General features: G+C 40.0%; 1 protein-coding gene across 3 annotated transcripts in view; it reads left to right on the top strand.

The window, feature by feature from the left end:
* The first annotated feature begins 7439 nt into the window (after window positions 1-7439).
* The window catches only part of LOC121680027 (interferon regulatory factor 2-like), a 35236-nt gene continuing 17427 nt past the window's right edge, over window positions 7440-25248 (top strand). For 2 of the 3 annotated variants that reach the window (XR_006021557.1, XM_042059322.1), the window contains exons 1-2: window positions 7440-8700; window positions 8835-8940. Coding sequence is in view for 2 of the 3 variants with exons in the window: in XM_042059322.1 (XP_041915256.1) it covers window positions 8854-8940 (87 nt within the window). In the remaining variant the exon portion in view is untranslated. The remainder of the gene's footprint in view (window positions 8701-8834; window positions 8941-25248) is intronic. The other variant, XM_042059206.1, reaches the window with a different exon arrangement.

Genomic DNA, 25248 nt, shown 5'->3' with positions numbered 1-25248 from the left:
AGGAGTTTTGAATTAGCCTATCACCTGTTAAACACAAAGAAGTCTGAAATGCAGACGTTTTGCTCAACACACTTTTGTCCTCTGCCTTCGAGTGGCTCCTGTGATCTATGTTACGACAGAAAACTTAGATTTTTGCTACCCCAGAGTTAACTTGCAAGTAGTTAGGTTCAATTAACACCCGGATCCACCGAGGTGAAGTTAGTTTTATATTCGATATTCGACAGATATTCAATTTTTTTTTAATGCGGCCGGTTTCACCCAGTGTTTGCAGCATAGACAGTAAAAGAAATGGACGAACAGACTCCGTCATTCTCAATGGGAGGGCACGGAGTCATTTTTCAGTTGGTCCCCCCAGTACTGCGCAGACTCGCACTTAACTTCGTGACGTTAGCCATCGAACTGAATCTTGTAACTCATATGATAGATACACAGAAATCCTTCTCACACTTCCTTCGCCTTCAAAGTCATCAAAGTTAAACATGTATTTATGTATTATTATTAATATCATCCTCACACGTGATATCAAGTCGTGTTAATGTTGAAACTACCACACATCTTCAAAAACAGTCATGGTAAAACAAAACAAAAAAGTTATAGCCTTGAAGCTAATCTTCTTTCCACTTTTCTGACCTACGGTCAATCCATCGAAAACCTCTGAAATGATTATCGTTAGACTACCTAACGGTAAAACTACTGTTTTTCATTAGGTTTACTTGCCTCTATGCTTTACCTTAACATACAATGCTATTGTAGGCTACATAGCTTTGTTCACGAGTTTCCGTGCTGGCTGGACTACGCTTCTTATCCAAACAATACGGTTATCTCCCTTCAGTGCGTTAGCTTCCCTTCAACCGGACATGCTAAATATTCTTCTTACGGGAACCTAACATTACGTACGAGGTAGTCGAGTCTTGTTTTGCCTTTTATTGTTTATGTAGATAACACAGAAGCTAAAATATCGGCACATGATATATGTTATATGAAGTTATGGGAGTTCAAAAAAATCCGAAATGAATGGGAGTTCTATGGGGTTAGCAGAGAGTTGATAACCACCGCTACATCGATGCTTCTACTTCCGGGAATTCGCCTGCCCCCTTGGTTTGCAGACAGTGTACAAACAGATGGGCCGTCTACTTGCTCCCAGCCGACCTACTTAGGGACCGTCTATAAAGTACCTTCTGAATTACCATCATAGTCTTTTTTTGTCAATAGCTTTGACATCATGTGACCTAGTGACTTCAAACCAATGCAGAATAGTTATCCTATATGGGACTAATCAGACACACCTTTTCTTATAGCCACTGTATGCACACTGTATTTTATATGAATATTTTAAAGAAAATACATTATTTCATATATGAATGGTCTTCTTTTTTTCAATACCTCCCAAGCCATGTGACCTAGTAACTCTAAACCAATGCAGAATAGTTATCCTATATGGGACTAATCAGACACACCTCTTCTCATAGCCACTGTATGCACACTGTATTTTATATGAATATTTTAAAGAAAATACATTATTCACATTAGGTCACATATGTGAGGTATTGAAAAAAAGGAGACCGTTCCATCGCTTCACGATGATGGAAATGAGTTGTTAACAGACATGGACATGCACGAAGACGTATAGCCCTGCAACAATCTGTCTAAAATAACACCTATTGAGAGTACCATTCATGATATGTAGTAAAATTTTGAAGTTGTAGAACGTTTATATGGCTTAAACTGTATGTTTCATTCGTCCCCTTATGTTGTTTCAACTGTCCCGACCAGGAGGAACGAATGAAACATTACGCACGTCCCACTTTTGCTGTAATAATTCCTGAACGGTTTTGTTCAAAGCTGAAAATGCATTTGTATTTGACAGAGGACAGATGTAGCCTAGGTTATTAGTGACCAAATATTACCTTTCAGTGTGGTACGATCGCTTTGTAAATTACGTTTAATTAAAAAGTGTTTCAACTGTCCCAGCTCTCCCCTACACAGGTCATCTGTTTGTAGGCCTGTCTGCAAACACGGGGTGAAACCGGTCGCATTAAAAAAAATTTTTAATATCTGTTGAATATCCGAATATCAAATATCAAACTGATCGCCTCAGTCCCGAATCTCCTTATATGGGCAAAGATGGCAGCTTTGGTTCTTTTTTGGATGACGAGCTGATTTTGGGCTGGGCTGAGCTCAACTTGCGCTCTGCCCCACATTAGGGCCAATCTCAATTCTCTGTTTTACCCCTTCCCCTTCCCCTATCCCTTCATCTTACCCTAGCCCTTGTCCCTCGAAACCGAGTGGCAAGACATAGGGGTGAAGAATATTCCCCTTGGAAATGAGATAGGCCTACCACTAGCCAACCATAAGGGAGAGCTGGATGATTGAAACACTTGAATTAACGTAATTTACAGAGATCGTACCACACTGAAAGCTAATATTTTGTCACTAGCAACCTGTCGTCTGTCAAATAGGCTATAATTGCATTTTCAGCTCGGAATAAAACCGTTCAGGAATTATTTCAACAACAGCTGAACGTGCCTATGTTCGTTCGCAGCCTACCTTGGTCCGGGTGAATGAAACAGGGATGGGGGACAAAATAAACATGCAGTTTGCTATGTAAACATCCCACAACTCCTTTGATATTTTACAATAATATCCAAATGGTCGTTACTTGACATCAGAAGCAATCGCTACCTGCCTATGCGAGGAGTCGGCAGCAGGCCTATGCATTCATATCAGACGAGCGGTAAAAAAGTTCAGAAAATTTAGCTGCTGTTGGACTTACATTTCTGACATGCTGCCAATTCGCGGGGTAGACATGGAAATATGTAAAATGCGATACATTCGCGCAAATAATGATGTGCTGTTAACATTCACAAAACAGCGATTTTTTGAAAACTTCCTCGTGAAGAACAGGACCTTCAATATATGGTCACAAGATTGAATGCAACATAAAACAATTACCATTTTAATTTTATAATCCTTATTAATGCCAACACTTCATGTCAATGAATCTCTCGGTGTGCTATTTTTCCGGTGTGAGCGGTGTATGTTGGGTATTTCTCTTACTAGTACAGCGGGTAACCATGAAAATTGTGCACTTTTTGAAAGAAACATGAAACTTCTACCATAGTTAGGTTATACCATAAGGTTTATTTTCAGATTGGGAGGGAAGTCAAATTTGACCTCTGAGGCCCGGGAAAGGTCAAATTCAAGATGGCCGCCAATAATATTCAAAAGTGCCTCACATTGGAACCAAACACAGTAGAAAAACACTTAAGGTGTCATTTCCCACTAACTTTTGGGTGCCCATTCTGTATCTGATAACTTTGAAACCACCAGAGTTCAAGAAAATGCATTTATGTAAAGGTCAAGGTAAACAAAACATCAAAATATTCATTTTTTATGTATCCCAATTCATTTCTTTGTTGTCGCTGTATTATTATGACCGCCGCGCAGCGAAGCGGCGGTCATATAGGTTTAGTCAGATTTTTTTTTTTTTTTCCCCCCGCATGTCCAAATTTCCGTCAAGGATTCCCGGGACACTGTAAGACCGGGGTACACGAAACTTGGTGGGCATGTAACCCCACATGGATAGCATGGAACCTCCTGTTTTCGTTTTGATCTGTAGCCCCCCCGCTGGACTGGACCCCCCGAAAGGAGGGTAGGGCAGACACAGTTTTCTGTGAATATCTCGAGAACCGTAGGGTTTAGGAGGACCATTTTTTTTTTGTATGTTGATCTCAAAGGGCCATGTCAACCCATTCCATAACCACTCATTTCATGTATAGCGCCACCTAGTTAAACACAAAAAAGTAAAAATGAGGTGTTGTAATCGCAGGTATCTGTGACCTAACATAGTCAAAACTGCACGAAATTGGAAGTGTAGGATCATTATGACACCCTCTGAATGCACGCCAAGTTTCGTGGAATTCCGTTCATGGGGGGCCACACAATAAATTAATTTATGTGTACATTTAGTGACCGTACACCAACAAGGATTCCCGGGACACTGAAAGACCGGGGTACACGAAACTTGGTGGGCATGTAACCCCACATGGATAGCATGGAACCATCGCTTTTCGTTTTGATCTGTAGCCCCCCCGCTGGACTGGACCCCCCAAAAGGAGGGTAGGGCAGACACAGTTTTCTGTGAATATCTTAAGAACCGTAGGGCCTAGGATGACCAATTTTTTGCGTATGTTTGCCTCCAGGGGTCATGTAAACCCATTCCATATGCACACATGTGCATAAACAGATACACACGCACAAACATATATTCACAGTAATCCTACAGTACGTATGACACATACTCACACAGTAGACATATATACGCATGCATGCACATGCACACACACACACAGGCACATAAACAGGCAAACACACACATGCACGCACACACACCCACTCACACATAAACATAAACATGTACACGCACACATGCACACAATTCAAGAATTTCTCAGAATTATGAACAGGCAAGATGGGGGTGGGGTTGTATAAAATGTATATTACATGTGAAATCTATGAACTAATCATGTTTTGGTACTTGTTGTCTAGCAGATACCAGTGAGAATTGAGTGTGCATAATGCAATTCAGTGAGACAGTTAGAATCATATATGCCTTTCAGCGTGACTTATTTTTGTGGAAAACATGTGCTGGACTGGGCGGCGGTCATATTTTGTACCACTCTGCGGTACATCTAGTTCAGTTATTAGTTGTTATTTCATGAGATGTGTGGCTAATTTAATTTCTTCACAGCACAGAATTATCCACAGGTGACCCCCCTAGACCATTTTCACAGACCACCTGCCATACCACCGCTGGTTAAAAAAACCCAGCTTTAGAGAGTTCTTGCTACAGGCCACAGTACGCACAATGTAGAGAGCACTTCAACCGACATATTCTAACAGGTAAACAGATTGACTATGAACAAACAATATTATTACATAATATTATTCATGTTGCAAATTAATTTAACCATAGCCAGGAAGGCGTTTTCCTTGGTAGTTAGCTTTTGAGTTAAAAATCATGGACATTGATCAAAATAATTATCCTAGCTAAACTAGAAGATAGTCTGGAATATTTATGTGAGCTGAAGCTAGTTTAATGATTGAACAGAGTATATTGTAGATATGTCAGCTTGGTAATGTGAAATTTGTTATGGCTGAAATAGGTAATGTTAACAGAGTAGCCTAGTTAAAGGGACACCAGGCAACGTTTTCGCGTGTGTATAGACACAAAGAGACACAAGGCTAAGTGGCACAAAAGATGTCAGCTAAAACTCAACAAAAAAGCATTTGATGAGCTAAGTCGGGGGAAAGTAACTACAGCACAACAACAAAATACCTCGACTGTACACACGAGATCTGCCCCCAGCCGTCCACAGAACCTACTTGCTTCCTTTGCAATGAGCCTGCTGCAGGTTCTTCAGGTTTCCATAATGCATCAAGCTACAACATTGACAGTGAGGAAGTGTGCCTTTCCATTGAGGCCAAGTACCATCACCACTGTCTGTCTTCATTGTACAACAGAGCCAGGCAGGCTGCATCTAAACGAAATGATGGAGATGATTCTTGTCTACATGGCATAGCCTTTGCACAGTTAGTGGCATATCTGGAAGACATGAACAGTGATGAGAACAGTGCCCCTTTCTTCAAATTGACAGACATCGCTCAGTTGTACAAGACCAGGCTGGAACAACTTGGTCTTACTGTAGGTGAACGGATTCACACCACCAGACTGAAAGAACGACTGCTTTCTGAGCTTCCACATCTGAGGGCACATTCACGCGGAAGAGACACACTCCTGAGTTTTGAGAAGGACATTGGACCAGCTCTCATGATAGCCTGTCAAACTGACAGTGATGCCATGCACTTAATGCGAGCAGCACAAGTAGTGCGCAAAGAGATCCTTAATTCATCTTTCTCTTTTGACGGGTCATTCAAAGAAAACTGCCAGCAGAGGGCTGTGCCACCATCTCTCTTGGCCTTCATCAACATGGTACTTGATGGTACAAACATTGAGCATCAGTCCATCACAAAACCTGCCCTAACAATCTCCCAATTGATAGTCTTAACAGTAAGAAGTAATGAATTAAGTAGTAATTAAAGACACAGCCTTATATTAACATGCTAGCTACAAATGTGTTCAAGCCCGGTTGACCGGCTATTTAAAGGGACACCAGGCAAGCCTGCTGCTTTTTCTCTACGAAACTCCCCCTCGCTCGGTCTGAAGCTCTTTTCCTTGTCTTTGCGTCTTCTGTCAAGGGTTTTTCGCTGCTTCTTCGCCGGCTCTGCCATACACACGTTTGCAACAATCTCTAGCGTTTCGTTAGCTTGCCTGCTTCGGTCGGCGGGTAGGATACACTGAACTTGCAAGCGGGATATTCTTCCTACAGGCAATAAGGGCGGGCGAGAGAGTCTTCACTCGCCCTGTAACGAGTCATTTAACCATATACCGACTTACGAAGATGAGTAATTAACACGAAAACGTTGCCTGGTGTCCCTTTAACTAGGCTACTCTGTTAACATTATCTATTTCAGCCATAACAAATTTCACATTACCAAGCTGACATATCTACAATATACTCTGTTCAATCATTAAACTAGCTTCAGCTCACATAAATATTCCAGACTATCTTCTAGTTTAGCTAGGATAATTATTTTGATCAATGTCCATTTTTAACTCAAAAGCTAACTACCAAGGAAAACTCCTTCCTGGCTATGGTTAAATTAATTTGCAACATGAATAATATTATGTAATTATGTAATAATATTGTTTGTTCATAGTCAATATGTTTACCTGTTGATTATATGTCGATTGAAGTGCTCTATACATTGTGCGTACTGTGGCCTGTAGCAACAACTCTCTTTTTTAACCAGCGGTGGTATGGCAGGTGGTCTGTGAAAATGGTCTAGGGGGGTCACCTGTGGATAATTCTGTGCTGTGAAGAAATGAAATTAGCCACACATCTCATGAAATAACAACTAATAACTGAATAATACAGGGACAACAAAGAAATGAATTGGGGTACATAGGGTACATAAAAATGAATATTTTGATGTTTTGTTTGCCTTGACCTTTACATAAATGCATTTTCTTGAACTCTGGTGGTTTCAAAGTTATCAGATACAGAAAGGGCACCCAAAGGTTAGTGGGAAATGACACCTTAAATGTTTTTCTACTGTGTTTTGTTCCAACATGAGGCACTTTTGAATATTGTTGGCGGCCATCTTGGATTTGACCTCTCCCGGGCCTCAGAGGTCAAATTTGACTTCCCTCCCAATCTGAAAATAAACCTTATGGTATAACCTAACTATGGTAGAAGTTTCATGTTTCTTTCAAAAAGTGCAAAATTCCCCTTGATTTGAGGGCTTAACCGCTGTACTATACCCCTCGGTTTCAAGTAAGCTCCCGATCTTACTTGGTTTTAAGGTATCTACCCTTGCCCTTATCCCTACCCCTCGATCGAAATGAGAATTGAGATAGCCCTTCGTCTCACATGCACGCGCAAAACTAAGGGGAAGGGGGAAGGGGTAAAATAGAGAATTGAGATTGGCCCTAAGCCCAGCCCCGATCTGCAAGCTGCAGCCAGACCTACTTGCTTTTTTGTAGGTGAGATGGAGCAGCATCAGACTCGAAATGAATAGGCCTATGACGACGTCAGACTAGCAATGCAGTAGAGAGGAGACCGATTCAGCAGTTACACCTTCTGTGTTAACAACAACTGCTACACTCAACTAGGTCGAGTCCTATTTGGACTTAATCTCAACTATCCGTAGACAAGTTTTAAAACTATACTTCACACAAAACGTTCAAACAAATCCACTGTAGCCTGCGTGTAACATAGGAAAACATTTAGGCCTACATGTTCCGATTTTTACCATGGGATTAAGGGAAATAGAAAGTGAAACGATGGTCTGCCATGATTGATGTTTTCATAAACCAATTGGATTTTAGAGTAGGTCTAGCAGACAAACACGTGAGCAGCGTCTTCCGACTTTATCCCACGCCCCCAAAATGTCGTCGTTATACAATGCGCATACACTTTCGTTTTTTTGCGTGTTAGGCTAAGTTTTGCTTTCTTTTCGGCGTAATGGATGTTCATTGGCACTAAATGGTAAGAAAAGACCCTGTGTACAGTGGACCTAACTGACAGTGAACTAGACTTGGCTACTGATTGATACTTCGACCATTTAGGTGGAGGTTGCATCAACATGGAAGTAACCGTAGCGCTGACGTAGCGCGCTAGTTTGGCTACAGTGTTTACATTTTTTTCGAACATTATGTTTAATATCTTTATATAAGCACACCAGTCTCTCAAAGACAGAAATTAGCAAATACATCCAAAGTACGATATACTTGTATAAAAACAAGAACATGTACAATTCCACATTTCAGTCTCGTCTGTCTGGTTTTTCTAGATAGGCAGCATAAATTGGCTATAAAACGTGTTTCGCAGTCGATTACACGCACGTTGATTTAGATGCTATCGTTTCGTAGTTTGGCCTATTGTTAGACACTGGGCCGAGTTTACCAAAGGAAATGGTTGATGTTTTGAAAATATAATTCTACACCGAACATGGAATTCGATGTAGTCTTCCAAGTGGACTTTGCTGTGTCTCGCATGTTCTAGAAACAATGGCCCGATGTCCTGTAAAGCAGTAAAGTCCCTATAGCCACAGCGACACGTTCCATCATCTAGGAAGGTAATAACATAAGTGTTCTCTTGTTAAATCTGAAATAACACCTATCCATATTTTAAAGAGAAAAAAACTATTACGATTCGCTCCAGAATACAACCATATACACGATGCCTTTTTATGTCCTTGTCTTTTCCTAGTCCAATATACCAAGCCATCATGCCGGTGGATAGGATGCGAATGCGCCCCTGGCTTGAAGAACAGATCAACAGCGGTTCAGTAAAGGGGCTCATGTGGATTAATAAGGTATGTTGGTAGCCTGGTAGAACGATCAGATCATCTTGACATGAAGATTAGCCTATATAAACAACTGAATTTGGATAAGACAAAAACTTATTTTTTAAGTCTTATTACACCGTTTTGTGTAATCAAGTTTGTCAATTTCTTGTTTATTAAATTAAGTGTTTTCGTTTTGAAACACAAACCTTTTTATTATGCTTAAATGTATGATGTGTTGCACATTTGTTGACCGTCATGAAATAATGTGGCCAAGCAAAAAAACGAGCATTATACAGGCCTCAAAACTGTACATTGTATTAATATGTTAAAATAGAAACAATATATTTGTATAGTAGCCTATTCATTTGTTATTTAGGCCTACTCATTAAGGACCATATTTTCCCATGTGCTTTTCAGCAAACGCATACTGTAGGTTGTTCTACCCATGACTTAATGAACTAATTAGGGATAGACCGATATGGATTTTTTAGTGCCGATACCGATTTTTTTTTCATCAGCCTTAGCCGATGACTGATAAGGGCCGCCAATTTTCTTGAGCCGATATTTGGAGCCGATACTGCTTTTGCTCCCTACATAATACAAATGACACATAATTACACAAATGATGATAACAAATGTTATAAGTCTCAATTTATAAAAGGAACATTAATGAACGTATGGATGGGTGCACTGCATATGGTTAACTGTGCAAGGGTAAAAGGCTTTCATCAACATCTTACAACACAGGCTTGATGATGCATTGCTTGCTGACATATTATATAAGACATAATTCAGGTCATCACAAAATGTCCTTTGTCAACACATTTAAATAATTTAAGAAAACAAAAAGCATGAAAAGTAGCTATTGAAATAAAGTGATTGATTTGTAATTTAACACTGCATGGTTTACATTTGTATATGTCTAGATTGGTCAGCCACAGAACATAAATCAGCAGAGGAAAATACCGTGATGTTTCTGTTCTAAACAGCATCAAGGTTAAAAAATAAATATTCAACCACGTAGAAAACATCTCTCAAAGTTTTAAAAGCTCTCCTTCAGGTAGCGCAGCACTCTCATATCGTTGTGATGTGCGTGTCCCACTGAGTGAGACAGACCAGACACACACACAAACTTCTGTTTGGTAGCTGACGCTGACTGAAAAACTCAACCACCATTGAACAGGATTGATAATGATAACGTCAGCAAATGGCTCTAAACACAAGTAAGGCATACACGGTGCACTTATGTCTGGTACATGATCAACATTAACACAAATTAATATCCAACTACTTATAAAACGTCTCATCATTAAAGCTCTGATATCTCTGCAACTCCGCCCAGCTCAAAGTAGGGAGAGGGGGGAGACACACAGACACATTGTCTAATTGAGTGCCTGTCACTTTAAGACGTTCGTAAAGGAAACCTTGCAACACAGTTAAAAGGCTGCTGATGTGTGGATACAATTCATAATGTTTTCTACATAGTTAAAATAAAGGATCGTACTTGTCCTTGGGACAAGCACTTTTGAATTTTGGAAAACACTTTTCCAATTAAATCGGGATTTTGCAAACATTCAGTGTCCGAGTCAATAAAATGAGCCCTTCAACGAAATTGACAAGCAGCTGTAAGTAGGCTAAGCATGCTAAATTCGACATCCAAACAGTATTCTAATGTTAGCTTTGAGATACTGCTTGATTGCATAACTTAACTTAGTTTAGTCTCCTTAATGTAGCCTACTATGTTGTGATAAGACCTTAGCAGAGTTAACTTCAATGCAGCAGTTTTGAACAAATTTGCGCAGCATGGTCATGATGCTAAGCGGATTTAATAGCAATTTAGCCAGACGTCTTCTATGCAATGCTTCTATGTGGCAACAACAATCCTTCAACAATCGTGAATATTTTGTTAAATGCACATGCAGAGGAGGGGCAGCGGGCTACGAGAGAGAGCGGGGCAGGGCAAGGAAAGGCTGCGTGCGTAAAAAGCGCAGCTCAATGCAAGGATTTAAACGTATATTTAATTTAAATTAAATTGAATTAAATGAAACATAGAATATTAACGTGTGGCGGCCGGTTTTGATTTCGTGGCGCCCCGCCACAGATTAGTCAATGTATGGGAAACACTGAAGTATCTATCTATCTATCATTCGCGTTTTCCATTTGGACCCACAAACTTGCTTAGCTATAGTTGCAAGCACATGTAGCGCAACGCGTTTCCACTTTCAAAGTGTATGGCAATATTTCAGTTAAGTCAAACAGTTAAAAGATGCTTTGAAAGTTTAAAGTTTACTGTTGTCTTGAAGAGCAGGCTTTCAGCACTCTGCTAGTGGGGCAGGGGCAGTCTGCACATGAATTGCAGAGTCCCTAGCAACACAAAGCTGCCTGTTATGGTACACACACACATCTACCCCCCACCCCCACAACGAAACATTCAAAGGGTTACGTTATTAATATTCAGCCATTTCCCAATATCAGGTTTCAGGTTACATTGTACATCAACATCTAAGAAGAGTGTATATTAATTTGGCAAACTTTATGCAGCCCTAAAAATGTATCTTTAGTATATCTTTAGAGTGTCTTTAACCCTCTAACTGCCAAAGTCGCAAAATTGTGACAAGCCTCATTACTGAATAAAACAGACGATAGACCCAAGTACAGTGTAAAATCTCATTTGTACTCTTTACCACTAGGGTCATTCCGTGTGAAAACAGCCAATATCGGGGTATCATGTACATGGTACCTCTCAGATTTTGCTGAAAAGCGGTGAAAATATGCCCTATGTTACCAAATGAGGGAATCTGAAGTTTCAGGTCAATATCTCAAAAGTTATTTCCACTATTTTCATGCTTTATCATCATTAAATTCTCCCTGATCTACATTCCAGACTTCTGGAAGCAATGTCCAAAATGGTGCATTATGAAGAATAAAATTCATATTATGGAGCTTCATAGTCGAAATGTTTATTTCATTAAAAGAAAGAACAAATATGTATCTTTATCTGGTATAAATCCCATTAGGATCATCAAGTGCCCACATGGTCATTTTGGGGTCCAAATATGGGGTTCCAAAAGAGTCACCTCTGCCGGAGAGGGTTTATGGACCCCCATGAAGCCCCCACCTGTGGTACCATACCCTTCAAATAAATTTTGGCAAGAGCAAGGTTCCCACATATAACAAATAATCCTGTTTAGAATAAATATGATCATTAATTGTGGTGCTAGGGCCACCCAAAAAGTGAAAAATCACACATGGCGTCAACATTTTTTAGGACTTTGGTGACCCACCTCTCACCCAAACAGTAATGAATATTGATTCTGATGATGGCAAAAGATGAAATGTGAAATTTCAATGTGTCAATAAGGGCCATGGCACCCGAAATTCAAATGGCAAACCGTTTGAGAGATTGACCTGAAACTTCAGAGTCCTTTGTTTGGTAACATAAGGCATATATTCACCGCTTTTCAGCAAAATCTGAGAGGTGTCATGTACATTGGTGGCTGAGTTGGCGTGGAATGACCCACTAGATAAACACCCAGAGCTTTGATTTAAGCCCCGATATCACTTCTCAAAGTGCAGAGGAAGTAGAACAATCAAACGTGACAAAACCAGAGAATACGTGCATTTGTTTATATTGACACGGAAGCGATTCTGGCCATCGTATTTGTGCAAATTGAAGCAGAAATACACCAAATGGTGAATAAAATGTTCACTTGTGATGAAGACTTGGATCTGTTATTCACCTATTCTAATTCTGAAGGAGAATATCTGACTTTTGGAGATGACATTGATCCTCTATTATAGTCACGGTGCATCTGAATGGAGGTGCGTCTTTGCATATGCATGACCGTGTCCACTAAGCATACAAAGTTTAGTTCGATCCTTTGTCCAACATAGCTGGAGGTGGCAGTGGTAAACGTGATGCTAGTGTTTGTAATGGACGTGGTAAAGTAAGTAAGTATACTCTTTTGATCCCGTGAGGGAAATTTGGTCTCTGCATTTATCCCAATCCGTGAATTAGTGAAACACACACAGCACATAGTGAACACAGTGAGGTGAAGTAGAGGGTGACACAGGAATCAATTGTCGCTCCCTTCCCATCCCGAGCCCACACAAATACTCCCGTCATATCCTGATCTCTTGACTGCCCCCCCAAAATATCCTGTCCTGCAAAATCCCGAGAGAAAGGCTCCCTCTCCCGTTTCGTTCCCTATGTTGTCTAAAGCATTGGTTCCCAAAGGGTGTGTCGTAGGAGATTTTATTTGGGTCGCCAGCATAGTGACAATTTATGTTGTGTAATAGGCCTAGCTTATAGCTTAGGAACTCCCTCTGTGCATTTTTGCATTTAGAATCTCTGAAACGGGGGTGAACACCGCCAGAGCGTGGATATCACTCGCAAAATGAAATAATATTTCTGTCGGGCACCTACCATGGACCTCACATAGTGTTAATGTGTTGAGTAAAGCTACACATGTTTCGATTGATTTTGTATGTGTGTTTATTCCTGCCTTTACAAAAACTAGCATCTCAGCTAACGTTAGCGATTAGCTCACGTTGATATGGCAATAGAAAACACCTTAAGTTTTCAGTGTAGCCGCTGACGTGTAGTACTCTGCGGCTAGCAGTAGCCAATCAACAAACGTATTGTGAGTTGTAAGTGGTTCTCTTTTCTAGAAATGCCTTGCAATCTTTGGGTGCACTCACCGCATGTTTTAATTTAATCTCCGGCTCCGTTCCCCTCCCGCCCGCTCCTGTTGATTTCTGCCCGTCCCGTCCCTATCACGTTACCAACAGTGAAATTGACTCCCGTACCGCAGTCCCGAAAAATTGTCACCCTCTAAGGTGAAGCACACACTAACCTGGAGCAGTGAGCTGCCTGCTACAGCGGCGCTCAGGGAGCAGGGGAGCAGTGAGGGGTTAGGTGCCTTGCTCAAGGGCACTTCAGCCGTGGATGTGGGCATGGGAGAGCAGTGCTCAACCACTTCCCCCGCCCACATTTTTCCTACTGGGTCGAGGATCGAACCGGCAACCCTTCGGTTACAAGCCCGAAGCCCTAACCAGTAGGCCACGGCTGCCCCAGAAAGACAGCAAGGATAGTAAAAAATAGGTCTCTGAAGAACTACAAAGTCACCTGAGATAGGAACAGATTTATTAGCCTGCTTTATGGTAGGCTTTAGTAGGCTTTGTGGTTATAGTAATAGTTTACTAATGTTGGTTTACATTTGACTGTTGTCCTTTTCATTTGTCATATTATGGATGAAATGACAAAAAAGAAAAAAAAAACAATCTGCTCAAAATTCTCAATATCCAGAAAGGTGCATAATTCAAAGTGGTTGCCATCCAGTGACGACGTAATATGCAAATTAGATGAGTAAATGTACCCCCTTCATAAACTTTTGATCCTACTGAATGATTTTCACATTTACAGTAGGACTTTGTCTCTGACCACTTTCAAGCAATGGTCTCTGGAAAAGTTAATGTCAAAATCCAGTGTTGTTTTTTTTTTGTTTTTTTTAAACCCTGGCACCTAAAGGGTTAAACAGCATGGGCTATATCGTACACTCGGCACAACTTGGCGCCACCTTATCCACCTTATTCATTTAACCGGAAATCAGTCATCTTTCGTGTATTCTGTTTACATTATAACTAGGGCTGTTCGAAAATAGATTGCACAATCGATTAGAACAACCAACACAAGTTTCGAAAACTAAAATAGGGAATCGATTTTAACCAAATATAATTTAAAACGAAATAACAAATAAAAAAGATAGATGTAACAAAACTCACAAACGAGCAGAAAAAGAAAATAAAGAATTCTGAAAGTGCAGTAGGCATTGCAAAAGCTAAAAAGAAAATTCCCACCAATTGTACGCACCGGAAACAGCTTTTTCAATCGGCTGCTGTGCTGCTGGTGTTTTGCCAAAAAACTGAGGACAACGTGACCTGTGCGACATGAGAGAGACGAGTGATAAGCCCTAATAACTTCCGGTTTTGGGTAGATCAAACTATGGAGAAGGACAAAGTGGTATGCAAACTGTGCAGTCGTGAGTTCCTATGTAGGCGAAATTTGTTTGACATTTGTAATCGTAGACACAGCCACGTTGAAGCCTGCAATAATGTTTTTCACTGATGTTATGGCAGTCCACTCTGCTTATTGTTTTTCGAGAATGTTTATCCTGTTTATCATTGTGCATGAACCTTCACACCAATAAATCATCAGAAATATTGCTGGCTTTTGCGTCTTCAAGCGCCCACTTTACGTTTGTCCTAATGCCTGTTAGTTGTCTGTGGATTGGCCTATATTTGGCGTTGAAAATGGAAACGTCTTTAGACATGGAAAATCAATTCTACAATCGATTCAATGAACACTTATGTCTCAAAAATCTAACAGGATTTTTCCACAAAAGTGACAGCCCTAATTATAACTTGGTGCAGATTCAGCAGGCTAACTAGAATCTGCTTCAACTTATTTCTTTCGAAATGTTGACAATTCTACACTCAATATGGGTATTCTTTATAATGTATGACTGACAGGAAAAGTTTGCTTTTACGTGGCTTAGGATACGTCAAGCACTGTCTACTGCCACATAAAAATCAGTCCAACGCATCTTTGGCCGGAAATAGAAAACCGGATTTCTGAATACTGAGGCGTCATGGCGACACCCATTGTTGGCTACAGAATATTGTGGATAGTGAAAAGTGCATTGCCTATAAAGCACAACAGAGAAGACATACTGTCATGAGATGTAAGCAGCCCTTAGTAACCATAGGCACCGATTTATATTTCTGTCGGTGGGTGCTCAAACAATTAAATGGTCAATACCAATTGCCAAAAACCTCACATTAATTGTCGTACTACTTTTTTGAGAAAGTTGTTTCTAGCACCTTCGGAAATCAACAGCGGACAACACGCACACATATAAGCTAGGCTACTCTTATTACGTTAATAGCCTACAGGGGTGCTACCCTCTGGGAATTTTCTTAAATACTGTTAAGTAAATGCACCATTTCTGCACACTTTCAGTCACTGAATAGGGCCTGCACTATGCCTGAAACACGCATGCATGATCCGTCGTTTGACTCTTGAACACTCTCCCAGTGTCCAGAAGTATGCATGACAGTTTAACTCAGTCACAGTGGGAAATTGACACTGCCATAGGTTACTCACAAACTAGAAAAACCCTACTTTGCTGTGTTTTTATAAACAGAAATTACATTTCGTGTGGACATCACAAGATATAGCCTATCCAATCAGATTTCCAGCTGAAAGCGCATTAGCCAACAGTGAGTAGAGGCAGTTCTCAAACTGTGCCATCATTGCACACACTGATGTAGCCAGTCAGGTGTGTATGGTGTTCATAAAAATATTTACAAAGCCGTCATATTTTGTAAAGGTACATTCTTGCTTACATAAAGCAGATATTCAGATATTTTTGGCGCCTATGTTAGCAACAAGTCCGAGGCAACGACTCATTTTCAGGATGAAAATCCTTAGGATTTTTACTTAGTCAATCGAACATTTTTGGGCAAGTGTGTCTTTTTTCAGGCTATGTTTTCGATTGTAAGCCGTTGTCAGTCAATAGTGAAAATAAATAACTGAGTGCAGAACTGTTTTGTCATTGCCTATGAGACCACGAGAAGTTTCAGTTTCCCTATGAGTTCAAATAATAAACGAGTGCAGATGCAGATGTAGGCTATACTCTGCTAGTCACAAACAGATTTGAGTAAAGCAAGTATTTGTGGAATCCTGGTGTTGCATGGCCTACACCAGGGGTACTCAGTAGGCGGACTCCAGTCCACATCCGGACCCAAACAACATTTTATACAGACCTCCACATAATTGTTATGCTGATTTAATCAACCAACCAACCAACGTACACTAAAGTTTCTGCTAAATATTGTATGATTCCGCACTGTTTTTTTAGTTCTACTCATCTTCTTCTGTTAGCTAGAGAGGCTGGTCGAATCACAGCAACTATAACAGCAACATCGCTCTCTCACTTAAACCAGAGTTTAAGCTACTGGCGGTGGATAGTAATTTGTCATGATCATTTCAGCTGTAGCCTACAGACTGAAAGTGTGAAAATGGCTTGTTCCAAACTGGCCAACTGCAAGGAAGAAACGTTGATTGTGAAAGCCCAGTTTAAGACTGAGGGGATGGGGAAAATAGGCCTGGCTGTCAGCATTAAATGCGTCAATCACAATGAGACGGACATAAATACATAGCATTCCAAATTATTATGCAAATTACATTTTTCTCAGATTTTTCTAAATAGTTGATTCAAATGACCGTCAGTATAATTTTCAAGTCATCAACCGTTAGAGTATAATTCAAATTTTATTAAACAAACCACCCAATGATAACAGTATTTTTTTCAAAAATAAAAAAACTCATGCACTGTTCCAAATTATTATGCACAACAGAGTTTCAAGACATTTTATAGGTTGTAAAGAACTAAAAATGGTAATTTGTTGGATTTGCAGCATTAGGAGGTGATAAATTAAATCAAAAGTTATTTCAATCAAAAACATCTTTAACAGGCCAAGTTACATGTTAACATAGGACCCCTTCATTGATATCACCTTCACAATTCTTGCATCCATTGAACTTGTTCGTTTTTGGAGAGTTTCTGCTTTAATGTCTGCAGAATAGCCTCCCAGAGCTGTCAGAATAGCCTCCCAGAGCTGCTGCTTGGATGTGAACTGCCTCCCACCCTCATAGATATTTTGCTTGCTGATGCTCCAAAGGTTCTCAATAGGGTTGAGGTCAGGGGAAGATGGGGGCCACACCATGAGTTTCTCTCCTTTTATGCCCATAGCAGCCAATGACCCAGGGGTATTCTTTGCAGCATGAGATTTGTCATGCATAAAGATGATTTTGCTACGAAAGGCACGGTTCTTCTTTTTGTACCATGGAAGAAAGTGGTCAGTCAGAAACAACATACTTTGCCGAGGTCATTTTCACACCGTCAGGGACCCTAAAGGGGCCTACCAGCTCTCTCCCCACGATTCCGGCCCAAAACATGACTCCGCCACCTCCTTGCTGACGTCTCATCCTTGTTGGGACATGGTGGCCATTCACCAACCATCCATTACTCCATCCATCTGGACCATCTAGGGTTGCACGGCACTCATCCATAAACAAAACTGTTTAAAAATTTGTCTTTATGTATTCCTGAGCCCACTGCAACCGTTTCTGCTTGTGAGCATTGTTTAGGGGTGGTCGAATAGGTTTATGCACACTTGCAAACTTCTTGAGGATCCTACACCTTGAGGTTCGCGGGACTCCAGAGGCACCAGCGGCTTCAAATACCTATTTGCGGCTTTGCAATGGCATTTTAGCAGCTGCTCTCTTAATCCTATGAATTTGTCTGGCAGAAACCTTCCTTATTATGCCTTTGTCTGCACGAACCCGTCTGTGCTCTGAATCAGCGACAAATTTCTTCACAGCACGATGATCACGCATACGTTTTTGGGAAATATCCAATGTTTTCATACCTTGTCCAAGGTAGTGCACAATTTCACGCTTTTCAGCAGCAGAGAGATCCTTTTTCTTGTGGAACATCCTTCTTAACCCTTTCGTGCCCGTGCCGAACATTCCATTTTTGGTGCTGGATGACCTCCTAACACAAAAAACCTTATTTCTTGAGTATAATACATACCATCAATGGGATATACATACCATTGTAATCAGAAGGGTCAGTTCTATCAAATGATGTAAAATACATATGGTAATGTTGATATAGTAAGGAACAGTCTTTGAAAATCCTCTCCAAATGTATACAGAAATTCGTTAAAATTGAATTTCATTCGCATAAAAATGAATTTTCATCATATTTCTATACGAGATAGAGAAAAATATAGAGTATATGACATGTTCAGCAAGTTGTGGGCTATTTAACAAAAAAGACTGAATTGGAATATCATTAACCTTTCAAAAGTTATGATAAATTAAGTGATAAGTGTAAAAAAAATGGGATTTAGAATGTTGACAGAATTCACATTCTCTTTCTCACCAAAAACATAAAAGTATGCATAAAAACTAATAATGAAGTCAGACACAATGGTTTAGATTTATTTGGTCCATAAGAATAAACCATTTATTTGTATATAAGCAAATGCTACAGTCAACAATAATGATAATGAAGAAAAACATGTACCTTACCAGTAATACAGGAAGTAAGTATACTGTATATTTATTGAAGATCAATTCTGAATAGAGACATAGAATACATTTGATTCAACAGGTACAACTTCCTTATATAAATTAATTAGTGTAATATGAAAATGATATACATCTATAAAATGTATTATTTATGAAAAGCTAGGAATACAATCAACTTCAACATCACTCAAAAATCAATGTGTCTAAACATTTGAAAGTGGATTACATAGAACAAGCCTGTTGAGAATAAACACATACACACACATACACACAAACTCACACACACACACACACACACACAGAGAGGAGGGTAGGGAAAGGTGAGGTGGGGAACCTGAAGGTTAAACACAGAAGACCTATGACTCATAACGAAACGCATCCCCTTCTGTAGAATGCCAAATCTGACAGCAATTTTGTTTACCAAAAAAACAGTCACCTACCGCTAAACTCCAGGCCATACAAGCTACTTTAGTGTTATTATGTATTGTTTTTATGACAAAGCCAACAATTTTTCTTTGGCTTGAATATGTACTTGATGAAAAGACGACAGAGTAGTAGTTGGAGCAGCTGAAGGCGAGGCTGAAATTTTGACGGAAATGCCTGCCAGCTGTTGTGATAGATTTTCGCCAAAGTCTTTCTGGCTGTAGCTACCAAACCTAGGTTCAACACCAGATTGGTTCTGCATTGCCAAACTTGAAATAATAAGAAACTACAGACAACAGCAATGTCAATGGAGAAAAAGTGTACACAATATGTATTTCTCATTTGGTCAACGCTCCCTGATCCCTTCAGAGACTTGGTTCCCCAGTAGCAATGGATATTAGGGAGGGAAGTGAAGTCCCATGTCAATGATCTATCCCAGAAAACTGTGAAACTCTTCTGGGGTCTCTTCATCCCATGCCCCTGCACTGTGTGTTTGCATACGACGGCCTACTAAGCACAACCTCCCACCCGTTCCGGTTGGTAAAACCACATATGCCTGGGACAACAACATATAAAAATAAACATAACAAGTCTATTTCAAAGTGTTTTAGTGGCAGTCTACACCACCCTACACACGCCACCTAAATCTATACCTTCTTCCTCCATCCTCACATGGTCTTCAACATTGTGAGCGCAAGCTCATCAGCAGTCAGCCAACCTCTTCAGGCCTGCAAGGAGGTCTGTGTAGGTCTTGTCATCCTCCATCTGAAACAACAGTAAAATCATACAAATGTAATACATTTATTAATTTAAAAAATAAAATCACAAAACTACAGATGCGTGCGTGTGTGCACATACATACACAAGAAGAGGTAGCCTAAACTATTGAAGCATTCTGAGTTACTCAAAAATATTTAGAAGTATGAAAAGTCATTTTATTACACATGGGTTTAGCTACCCTAAATCTGATTGCCTGGCTGGCATTAAGATAAAGACATATTACATTTCACCTAGTAACTAACTGCTTAAATGCAATAATGACATTTCTGACATAATATGTGATTTCACATCATGTTTTCTATAACTACATATTGAGAAGAGTAGAATATCAAGTCATGCCATCTTAGAAAATGTTGAGACAAGCACGTCTGATGTTTGTCATTTAGAAGTTAGCAAGGTAAAACAGTTCACTACAAACTGCCTAGCGAGGTAACAACCCGAGGAGAGGCAATAATTAGCACTACATTTCTGACAGAATCCGTGATTTCACATCTTGTTTTCTACAACTACATATTGAGAGGAGTAAAAAATATTGCTCAACTTATTTCATGTAAGAGAACGCAACTAAGAAACGCGGCGCCCTTTGATTTATTCAGCTTTGGTATGCTATACTGATTTGCCAATATAATGCTTACCTAACAAGCAAATTGGTACTAGAAAAAAAAACTTACTTACAGGTTATATACTAACAGGTTTTTAAATGAAATTGTCAAATGAAAATAACTGATATCAAAAGCAAACGAGAATACCGCAAGCAGTTCAGAGTAATGCAGCTAGCTAAAGTTACATGACAATGCACTTAGCCCCCGCTATGCCATAATGTTGACGCTGATGAGAAAGCATATTACTGTCACTAGAACTAGAAACGATGTAAAAATATATATTACTTCAGTTTATCCAGCTGTGTGGTTTCCAGTCGAGGTAAACTCCAACGAAGTGCAGGTGGCATCTGGCGGTCCATGTCAAAAATGTACGACTGAAGTGAAATGTTTTTTTCACGACTCATCTTCAAGTATCCAAAACATTTCGCGCCATAAACCCCTTAACCAATCATATCAAATTGAAGCTTATGTTGTCAGCATTACAAGGAAGATTTCAGAAATAAAATCAGTCATTGGACAGCTGAGATATTAGATGATTGGTCATCGTTAAAATTTTAACGAAATTAGAACGGTCGGGCTTGTAAGGGTTAAGTAGTTTTCCTTTGATTGGGCTCACCTGGCAAACTAATTATCACAGGTGTCTGATATTGATTTCAATGATCCAAAGAGCCCTGAGACACAATACCATCCATGAGTTTAATTGAAAAACAAAAATATAATGTTTATGACCAGTGTTTCCGCTGGATTTTTTTTAACAGTGGCGGCAGTGGAACACGGTGTACATGTCCTAATAGGATCCGAGCGAGCAACTGTCTTGTATGTCTGTCTACACTGAATCCGTTAAAATCCTTCTATTCGACACATTTCACATTCAAAATAGCAGAGCAACGTGAGCGACAGAGAGAAAATAGAAACGTGGCGTCTGACAAAAGTTCTCTCAAAACGTTCCGTTGCATCGCGCTGGTCGCTTGTTTGCGCTCAGGACACTCCAATTGAAAACAATGTAATTGGATTTCGGATTTTATCGTTAATGTTTGCTTGCAGCGCATCCTGTCAGGTCATAGTTTTTTTTATTTGATAATCCCAACTGAGATAACTCGTCTAGTTTGGTGTTTCCATCCTTTGTTTTTTTTTTAAACGTTTTATATCCATGATGGCTTTGTGTTAGCACAACAATACCAGCCACCCTCTGAAAACAACTAGAGACAGAGAAAAAATGAGAGAATATGGATGATTACCATGACAGTTTTTTCGTCCAGACCAGTGGCACATGCAGGTGTATGGTCATAAGCCCTGTTTTTCCACCGACAGACAACTATAATAATAGTAATAATAATAATAATAATAATAAGCTTTATTTGTATAGCACCTTTCATACACAGAATGCAGCTCAAAGTGCTTTACATTTGAAGCATGTAACACAATAATAGTCAGTCAGTCATTATCAATCACTTTTCTTCATTGCTGGGGCCGTTTATGATCCACTCAGCAACATATCAAAAATATAGAAAATGACATGTCATAAGACTGGCAGCCTTAACCCTCTTACCCCCCACAAGCACGCCATGTGGCAAGGAAAAACTCCCATATTCCAGGAAGAAACCTTGAGCAGAACCTGACTTAATAGGGGGAGCCCATCTGCTTCTGGCTGGCTGGCTGGCTCCAATAGCAGCAGATGTAGAATAATCTAAAAAAGTAGTCTACAGGATAAGATGAGTTAACTAAAAGCTTTCCTGTACAGGTATGTTTTCAGATCTTTTTTAAAAATATTTACTGAACTCGCCTGCTTGATGTACAGAGGCAGGGTGTTCCATAGTTTGGGGGCATAATGGATAAAAGCAGCTTCTCCACTTTGTTTGTGAAGCACTTTGGGTACGATTAAAAGATTAGAATTGGATGATCTAAGTTTCCTTTGTGGTTGATAAGATATTAAAAGCTCAGAGATATATGAAGGTGCTATGGCATTCAGAGCTTTGTAAGTAATTAACATAACCTTAAAATCAATTCTATAGGAAATAGGGAGGCAGTGCAGTTCAGCCAACACAGGGGTGATGTGTTCTCTCTTCTTAGTCTTAGTTAAAAGTCTAGCTGCAGAGTTCTGTATGAGTGCCAATTTCTTTAGATGTTTTTTGGGAAGACCAGTGAAAAGTGCATTGCAGTAGTCTAACCTGCTAGTGATAAAGGCGTGAATTAGTTTTTCTGCATCTTGTTGAGTTAAAAAGGGCCGCACTTTGGCAATGTTTCTCAAGTGGAAATAGGCTGTCTGAGTAACTTTACTGATATGGGGCCTAAAATCTTAACTCTGCATCTAAGATGACACCGAGGCTTGTTACTTTTGGTTTGACCTGGTGCGCCAAGTTCCCCAGATTACTAAGAACAATATCTCGCTTTAGTTTTGGTCCAACCAAAAGTACCTCTGTTTTGTCATCATTTAGTTTCAAAAAATTAGAAACTAGAATTAGAACTGGTTCAGTTCCCGTTCCTGTTCGCAAACCAACATTTGAACCATTCGGAAGATATTGACCAAACAAAAACCGGTTCAGAACGTGGAACCCTTGTTCGGAGCTTCAGAGGGGAGAAGGCTAAAAGTGGTCCATATCAACTGTTGCCACGAGTAAACAAAACAAGTCAAGTAGCACTACACTGCAGACGTTAACTGGCATTTAACAGGGAGCATACCTATGTTCCCAGGGTCCTATGTTCCCCAGTTAAATGTTCTGCTAACACACAGTGGCTGAATCTTAATGTCCCCCCTCACAGACTTTGATGCACTTTCCCGCTAACTTTGATAGGGCTTAGGGCTGTCCCACTGTGAAATTGTGAAGGGAATGAGGGCTCACTCTCACCCTTTCCATGCCATTTCCATAAGTCAGCATTTATGCATTTTACCAGAAGTGGCTCTGGAGGTAGAGGAGTCGTCCAGCAGCTGGAAGGTTGTCAGTTCGAGCCCTTAACCCCATTGTTCTCGATGAGCAGGTTGGCGCTTTGGATGGTAGCCTCAGCCATCGGTGTGTGAATGGGTGAATGTGAGGCATGACAATGTAAAGTGCTTTGAGTGCTCAGAAGAGTCAAAAAGCTAATCTATAAAAATGCAGTCCATTTACCATTTACCCAAGAGAATTAATAAGAAATCATGTTGTTGTGATATGAAACACATGGTTATCCAAAGAGAGGCTATACATTTTTGGTGTTGTCAATTTAACAATATGCCACAGGTGATGTCCCATTCCTGTTAATTCTTGCATGTTGGACCCTTACAATCTCTCAAACTCAACCACTTATCAATGGATATCAGTTAAGTCTTTGAGGGTTCAGGGCTTAGATCTGAGGGGGGACATAAAGATTCAGCCATCAAACCTTCTATAATGTTCGGGTCAGGAAACATTTTAAGTATATATTTATATATATATTTCAGACTGCTCTAACACAGCTGTGCAAAAAAGTGTAAACAATAACATATAGGCCTACCTAGTGTAGCACGGTGTATCGATACTAGAAAGGTATCATCGATGCCTTCACGCAAAAAATGATACGATTTCAGACGTTTTTAGAATCGATACTTTGTTAAAATAATAACGTTCTGCGTCTGTGTGGACTGCTCCCACTCTCCATGCTCCTTGCACGCATCTAAGCAAAGGGCGTGTCAAACAGGCAGCGCTGAGTGAGTGAGTGAGAGTGAGTGAGTGCGAAGCCAACGTCCACATAGTTCTTTGCCAACAGTCCTTGGCTTGTGGATAAAACAAAATGTAAAGTGAATTCTGGAACTATTTCGGATACATCGCGGATAGTGAAGGCAAGCCATCAGGTACACAGAGGCCCGTTTGTAAAATATGTTTGAGTCATTCAAAAGTAATAGTCTACGCAGAGAACTTGGCTAAGCACCTCGCAGACATATCCCAACATTTTGTTCAAAGAACGACAGGTTAACGAATAGGCTATAGAAAACACCACTACATGATTAGTGCCAAGTTCATCTCTTCAGTTTTAGTCTAGCCTAACTGAAACGAGTATGGTTTTCTTGGATAAAGCGAAACTTCCTTCATCAGTGAATTTTGAGGAGACATAACGACTGATAACGTAATGAAAACGCAATGTTCACGCTAGTATAACATTACCATAACTTGCAAACGATTTATTTAATATTCGGTCAGTACTACTGGTAATGTCCTAATAATAATAGCGGCTTATTGTTACATGGTAGCAAATAATGTTATCAAAGAAATATACGTAATGTACACAGATATATTGCAACAGGTAGCCTAATGGTGTAGGCCTATCTGAAGAAGACCTGGTTGGAACGTCTTACTTGTACACTGCTACCCTTTGCAACTGTCAAAGAAATCCCATAAACACAGGAAGGCCTAGGGT

Source organism: Alosa sapidissima, chromosome 1 (assembly GCF_018492685.1).
Source record: "Alosa sapidissima isolate fAloSap1 chromosome 1, fAloSap1.pri, whole genome shotgun sequence".
NCBI classification, from domain to species: domain Eukaryota; kingdom Metazoa; phylum Chordata; class Actinopteri; order Clupeiformes; family Clupeidae; genus Alosa; species Alosa sapidissima.
Note: the sequence above shows the minus strand (reverse complement) of the source record. Positions and strands in the feature narration are given on the sequence as shown.